Below are 7,833 nucleotides of genomic sequence, written 5' to 3'. Positions count from 1 at the left end.
TGACAAGAATAATATGCCCTGAAGTTGTCAAAACCCAAAGTGAAGTTGTCAAGGGTCTCTATCTGCGTTTTTACAATTCCAAGGTTTTTTTTTACAATTTCTCCTAATAATAATGTCCCGACAACAAAAACAAAATAAATTCCAAATCAGAAAAATATAAATAGCAGTAAACTATGCGAGAGATGAAGATGGAGGAGAATGCGAGAAATAGGCTGGCAATTCATCCGAGCTTCGATCTTTCTTCAATACTCTCTCGATTTTCCATTGTCACCATCACCACTGTAACCCTAGCACTTGCTCCTCATCTTCCTTGCCCTTCTTCTTCCATCCTCTGCAATCACTCCGGCAGCATTGTACTTTCAATTCTTCTTCTCCACCGGCACCGGAAAATGGAGGATAATCCCCCGCCGGAGGGCGTGATTTTGTTTTATGCTGGAGTTATAGTTGGCGGTGAGAGGATGGTATTGTTTGAACCATCTTGTATTTTATAAGCGCCGTCGTTCTTTGGAACGGGTGTTGGATTGGGGTGGGTGGATCGTGTTCGGTTTGGTTTTGTTGATCATGGCGAAAGGAGGGCAATGCTTCGAGAAGACTCGCAGGTGCTTTCGGACGGTTTTCTTCATGGTGGCGATGTTGGTGTCGCTGCTTGTCACGTCGTTGCCGGTGCTCGTGGCATTAGTCGATGTGTTGGTGCCCAGTGTCTTGCTCTCTAATTTTATGTGCGTGAGCTGCCGCAGTTTCAAAGTGCATTGGCGTCGATACGCTTTCAAGAGCTCCTTGATAGATATTCCTCTCGTTTCGGTCGTAAGATCCCTCATCATTCTCTGTATGATTCTCCTCCCATCTCCCTCTTGAGTTTTTTTGTTCCAGTTCAATTCTCGCCTGCATGATGATTCCTCAGTTGCTGTCGTGCTTGAAGGAATCACGCAGTGAATTTATCCTATTTTATTAAATGAATTGGTTTTCGTTTCTTTTGTGAAGCGGTGGAGACAATATTGCTTAATTGGTTTTCTGAGAATATTTGTGTTACCAGATAAATTTCGAAAATAATTTCTGGTGTGCTCTTCATCATATTGAAAAAAAATCGTTATTATAAGTTTTAAGTGTTGCTTTACATCTTTTGATTTGTTCTTTTTCTCAAAATTTTACTCTTATATGGCTTATCTAATTTCAATAATTAAACTTATATTCAATTGCTCAGTGTCCAATTAGACGGTTATGGTTGATTTACTTGTTTTCTATCCTTCTTATTTTTTATTAAATTAACATTGTGGTGAGAGATATGGGGAATGTCGTAATTCCTGAGATTATTCCAGGGCCGGCATCTTCTTTCACCTCGTTGGTTTAAATTTTTGCTCCTACTTTGAAGTTCAAAGAAGGAAAGCTGCTTTTCTTTCTTCTTATTCCGTAGCTTCAAGATTACACGTGCCGTTGGATCCTCACCTCTTGTTTATTTATGCATTTCTCATATTCAGCTTATCATCCTTTAACGATGACAGGTGTCTATACCATTTGTGAAGGCCCTGCTTTATCCCATGGTCCATACCTTGGAACTGTGACTCTGTGTTCGTTACTCTCTGTTGTTCTTCTATCAGTCAAAGTTTGTGTTTTCACTGTAAATTCTCAAATTGAAGTGGAAGCTTCAGCAACCAGCTCAAAACAGAGGCTCCACTTGAAGAAGTCATGGGGAATACCAGTCCTATTTCTTTCGTCAGTTGTGTTGGCCCTTGGCCACACTGTGGTCGCTTATAGAACCAGATGCAGAGCTCGGAGAAAGCTCCTTCTTCACCGAGTTGACCCTGAAGCTGTGAGTTATCTTGTCCTTTTGTGCTTAGCATATCGATTCTGTAGTTTGGAATCTTTGGAATTTAATGATTCTAATAATAAGCAGCCGCTAAAAGAATTTTTCTGAAATTTGCCAAAAACTAATTTATATATGTGTGTGTGCGCGCGTGTGTCCATTATGCAGGTCCTTTCATGCAAACATGTTTTTTCTGGTTATCAAAAGGTCCCGCGTTCTCCCACTCCTTCTGGGGGAAGAACCCCAAAAAGTGACACTGAGATGAAGAGGAGACCATATGCGACAGCTCGCGAGGAAGAACTGCCAGTCAGTCTGCTTGCAGATTCGAACAGCTTGTTCATTACATGCCAAGGGCTAAGACTACATTACAAGATAAGCTTTCCTGGTTCTCCTCCACATTCCTTGTCCTCGACATCCTTCGTTGAACCAAATTCTAGTTGCAGCTCTTCATCAATGTCTGGGGATTTAGAAAACTTGAATAGGCATTTGCTTAGCATGTCTCCCAAAATGCAGAGACTACTCCACAGGAGCTATAGCATTCAATTCCATGGGTCATCTCTACATTCTCCTCTTTTGGATGGTCCCATGACTTCTTGTATTCCGTCTGAAGATATCCATTCTTTTTGCCTTGATGGAATTCATGAAGATGATGAGACAAGTAAATTGGATTCTATGTCTTTGGAGCAAAATCCGGACGATATTGGGCCTAATAGCCAATTTGGTATTGTATTAGTGCATGGATTTGGTGGAGGAGTCTTCTCTTGGAGGCATGTGATGGGTTCTCTGGCTAGGCAATGTAAATGCTCAGTTGCTGCATTTGACAGGCCAGGTTGGGGGCTAACTTCAAGGCAGCGTCCGGAAGAGTGGGAGGAAAAAAATCTGCCTAATCCTTATAAGCTTGAAAGTCAGGTGATTACTTCTTATGATTAGTATGCATTGTATTGCAAGACAGTAGTTATATTCGTCGTAATGAATTAAGGCATAGGCTAAGCAGATGATGAGAATGTTGCTACCTTTTTGAAGGGAGAGTCTATTTTTGGCTTCCAAGGCCTAGAGCCTATTTGTTGCACATTTCTTTTCCTAGTTTTGAAGAGTGGTTTGATGGGATGGATGAGAAAGGAAGTCGTGGGAGTTAGGTGTCATAGGTTGCAGAAATCTGCTAAATGTGAAAATTTTGGAACAGAAATGAAAAACTCACATATTCAGTAATATGGTCCTCTTTCTTTTTCTCTGTATATTCAATCAGCCCACTTTGTGTGGTTATTTTTAATAAAACTTTCTGTCGTTGAACAAGGTTTTATCTGATTCTTCTTCTTCTTCCTTTTGACCTGTTCTTCCAGGTTGACTTGCTTGTCTCTTTCTGTTCCGAGATTGGCTTTTCTTCAGTAGTGCTTATCGGTCATGATGATGGAGGGGTGCTTGCTCTGAAGGCTGCTCAGAAAGTTCAATCAGCGATGAGTTCTTCCAACGTATGTGGTTCTTACTTTTTTGTGCCATGCGGTCCAGGACTACAATAAATATTTTGATGAAGTTGCTAGCCTCATTATGCAACCAGATTTCAAGTTACCCGTACAACATCGGTTTTTGTTGGAATTTGGAACCTCAATATATATTTTGATCACAAAAAATTTTGCGACTCTTCCAATGACATTGGTAGAGTAAGAACAGGAATACCCCCAACCTTCTTTCTGTTCCAGTTGCAAAGCAGACCCCAAAACATAGCAAAACCCCGGCCCAGAGCTCTCCTACCCGCCCCCAAAACAGTAGTCTACCATCACAATGTACCGTCTTACACCCTGCTCCTACTCTCAAGCGCACCAATTCTCTGCTGCCCAGTGCTCGCGCACCATGTCAGCTGCCCCGGCTCTATAAGCCGTCCCACCGGCACCCACCCACTCTCAGAGTTCGTTACTTTTAGTTGAGACCACTTTCTTTTGCGTGGCTGTCATTTTCCTGGCGTAGATCTTGTCCACTTAGTCAATTACTGTGCTGCACTGCTGTGTCTAAAATAATTGAAAAGACAACGATTAAATGAACAGAGAGTGATTCATGAGGGATGGCTTGAGTCTGTTTTATGGTTTGTATTTTACCAGTACTTTGGGCCCTACGGGGTCTCTACTGGACTTCAAAATATTCTGCAAAACTCGGTTAGTTTCTCCTCCAATAAGCAAACTACTCACTCAGCATTTGGAATAGAAGAAATATAGATACATGCCTTCTATGTTAATTTCAAATTATGCTGCAAAGAATGAGTACTTAGTGGTTAGGTAACTTGGTATATCGTTTGAGTATGTATTAAAACAGCTATTGGACATGCAATTTTATGAGGTCGCTATTTTTCTAGTTAATGATTAATGAATCATATTGGGCGAGGTCTTGAAATCTGCTCGGCATATTATTCAGGTTACCATTAAAGGGGTAGTATTACTAAACGTTAGCTTGTCAAGAGAAGTAGTTCCTTCCTTTGCAAGAATCCTTCTCCATACCTCACTTGGAAAGAAGCACTTGGTTCGTCCTCTTCTAAGAACAGAAATCACTCAAGTGGTGAATCGGCGTGCTTGGTACGATACTACCAAGCTGACATCAGAAGTTTTGACTCTCTATAAGGTATTTCTGTACTTTAAAACGTATTTTATCCATTCGTGTTGATATAGATAAGAGGTGCAGTTTTATTCCAAGTCTCAGGTCGCAAGGTTAATAATGAGCAAATAGAATAAACCCGCAGAAAAACCGTTTATTATTCTGCAGGAAAATCTCTGAACTGTTAAAAAAAAAAAAAAAAACAGCAAATCTTGTTACATTCAACTGTTCTATTATGTTTTCAGGCCCCATTACGTGTAGAAGGATGGGACGAAGCGCTTCATGAGATTGGCAAATTGTCATCTGAAACCATACTTTCAACAAAAAACGCAGAATCTTTGCTTCAATCTGTGGAACACATGCCCGTGTTGGTCATTGCGGGTGCTGAAGATTCCCTTGTTTCTCTCAAATCTTGTCAAGCTATGGCTTCAAAACTTGTAAATTCTGTAAGCATCCCACCAATACGATTTCTCTTCATACAAATTGCATGATTTTCTGCATCATGAATTGTCCTTTCTCCTCCTCATGCTTCCCTTACCAATTCTCATGCAGAGGCTAGTTGCAATATCTGGCTGTGGCCACCTTCCACATGAGGAATGTCCAAAGGCTTTGCTTGCAGCCATAACACCTTTTATCACTAGACTCTTGTCTGTATCTGACTTGCAAGGCCAATAAGGTTGTCCCTCTTTTTCAAGTTGAGTGTATTAATGGTGTTGTAGTCTACATTGTCGGGGCATTGATGTCCTTTCCAGTTTCCTTTTTCCCTTGTTAGTATTGGGTTAATTATTAAGGAAATATCACATCGAGAGAATGAGACCAAAGGCATCTCTACTCTTGAGGCTTTTTTGGGTGCTCTAGTTTTAGAGCTGTCTCCTGTATCTTCCTTCTCTTCTTTTGCCCCCTCATTCTTAGTAGTTGAGAATGTTTGTGTTCGTTTGGGCCTGTAAATTCCATTTCCCAGAAGCTAGTGGGAAGAGAACATGTACCTGTAACTTTATGGTTAGCATGGTTTTACGGTTGACCACTATTCTTTAACTTCAAGGGGTATATATGGTGGTTTATGAAAATTTTTATAAAGAAATTTGTTCTTTTTATATATTAGAAAAGAAAAACACATGTTTCAACTTTTAATTCTTGAATTAGGACATCTGAGACAATTAATCAGTTGCTACATTTTTACTTGAGGGAATGACATTTAAGTTCCAAAAGACAGAATGAATGACAATTAGGTCCTTGAAAAAATATTTTGAAAAATAAGATGTAAATATTATTTCAAATAGTTGTAAATTAAGAGTTGTATTTAAAATTTAAAGGTTAAAGTATACATTTGGTCCTTTAATTTTCTACAATATTTCAATTTAGTCCATTAACTTTAAAAAGCATACACTTGGTCTTTTAATCCTAAAATCATTAGACTTCAATGATGATTTTTTGTAACAATCATAAACGTTTTGAAAATTAAACTTAATATGTTAGCATTTGAGAATATTTTATGAACATTTAAAATCTTAATCTCATCACTTTTTAAAAATTTTTAGAGTTAAAGGACTAGCACTATACTCTTTAAAGTTAAGGGACCAAATTGAAACATTGTACGAAGTTAAAGGACAAAAGTTTGTGCAAGGACAAACCTTGTACAAAATGAATAAATATAAGAGACAAAGTGGATTAAAGTATTATATATTATGTGATATATAAGACCAAAATAAAAATAAAAGTAGTTCTTATATTAAGAAGATAATATTACCTCTGATTCTAAATATAAGAGCTAGTTGACTTATTTAAGTAGATTAACAAAATAAGTTAAGTTAGTTATTTATAATAAAAAAGTATTATCTTTTCTAAAATATCCTTGCTAATCAAGTTTATTGATTAGAATTACTATTATTAAAAAGAGCATTTTGAAAAAATAAATAAATATAAGAGAAAAAATAGATTGAATTCTTATGTTTAAAATTAAGGGAAAATTGCAAATAAAGATATCCTAATATGTAAAATTACGATTTGAGACCCTGAATTTGGAAAATAACAAATAAGGACCGAGTCCCATTTTTACAAATATGAAATGTGAGTAAAATGTCTAAAATGCCCCTTAGTCAAATTATGATTTGATTTACTGAAATTGTTATTCGTTAAAGTGAACGTGTTATTTTCCTTAGTCAACTCGTCATTTGACATACCCTCAGTCAAGTTGTGATTTGGTTTACTGAAATTATCATTTATTAAAATGAACTTGTCATTTCCTATAATCAATCTGTTATTTGATTAAAGGGTGTTTCATATATTTCACCTCGATTTCATATTTATAAAAGTGAGATCGGGCTTTTATTTAAAATTTTTTTCTAAAATTAAAATAAAAATCTAATAAAATTTTATATTAAGGACCGGGAATGTAATACCTCTGTTTTTTTTTTTTGGGACCAAGTAGTACTTCTGTTTGGAAGTATAATCTTTCATTATTATATACAAACAGACAAGTGCGGGTGCCATTGGAAGCCTATGAAATGATCCGCCGTCCTAACCCATCTCTGTTTCTAGGAATACCCTCATGGGGCGGGTGGGGTCCGTGTGCTTCCATGGTCACTGTCTCGGCTTTCCATTAAGTACAAGAGCTTTAAAAAAAAATTTTTTACCAAAGAAGCTTTAATAACAAGTGCCCTATCTGAATATATTATTATTTTCTGTTTTAAAACTTGTTATTATTTATTTTACTTATCAATAAATTTTAAAGCAATTAAATATTTTTTAAGAGCTGATTGTAATTCTTCCTTCCATTTGCTGCATCCTCCCCATCATTTAGTCTCTGCATTTCTTCCTGCATATCAAAATAACGGCTCCATGCCAACACTAGCTACTACCGTAGCTTTTTCCAGAGTATAATAACTTGGCCTTCTTCAACGAGCCATTAACTTGGACTCTTAAGTCTTATTTAGTATGAAACATTAAAAATAAAGAATAAAGACTAGGATTATAATAAAAAAATTATTAAAAAAACTTTTAGTATAAATAATAACTTGTTATATGGGATTAGACAAACCTATTGAAGTAGAATTAGGAAGCACCATTTTTCCCATGACATTTCTCAATCCCATATATATGAGTTTGTCTAATCCCATATAATAAACAACCTGTCATGCTAAACATGATTTTCTCAATCTCAATTTCAATTTCTATCTCTCGTTTTAAATGCTTCATACCAAGGGATACCTTAGGATTGGGATATTTTATATTTCATCCCCCCACCCTTCTTTTTTTCTTCTAATCTTCTTTCTTGATTATGTGTTTCCACCCATATAATCTTGTTACAGAAATTAGGTAATGGACTGGGTATGATATAATTCTAAATCTCTGAAGATGAACATAATCGATCTAAGCTAAGGATAGATTTAGACACTCCCTTTGGTTCAAAACATAAATATCAAATGTTTGAAGGGAATTTTTTTTTTCATAAG

At 36.8% G+C, this 7,833-nt stretch overlaps 1 protein-coding gene across 1 annotated transcript; it reads left to right on the top strand.

Moving 5' to 3' along the window:
- Positions 1-228: 228 nt before the first annotated feature.
- On the top strand, positions 229-5,074 carry LOC114715481 (uncharacterized). Its single transcript, XM_028900356.1, has 7 exons — positions 229-826; positions 1,500-1,807; positions 1,970-2,710; positions 3,142-3,270; positions 4,205-4,408; positions 4,627-4,827; positions 4,934-5,074. The coding sequence occupies exons 1-7, from the start codon at positions 562-564 to the stop codon at positions 5,054-5,056; spliced, it is 1,971 nt and encodes a 656-aa protein (XP_028756189.1). The 5' UTR covers positions 229-561; the 3' UTR covers positions 5,057-5,074.
- Positions 5,075-7,833: the final 2,759 nt, after the last annotated feature.

The sequence above is a fragment of the Neltuma alba genome, unplaced genomic scaffold (genome assembly GCF_004799145.2).
Source record: "Neltuma alba isolate B1F8T4 unplaced genomic scaffold, ASM479914v2 tig00011591_pilon, whole genome shotgun sequence".
Taxonomy (NCBI): Eukaryota; Viridiplantae; Streptophyta; class Magnoliopsida; order Fabales; family Fabaceae; genus Neltuma; species Neltuma alba.
Note: the sequence above shows the minus strand (reverse complement) of the source record. Positions and strands in the feature narration are given on the sequence as shown.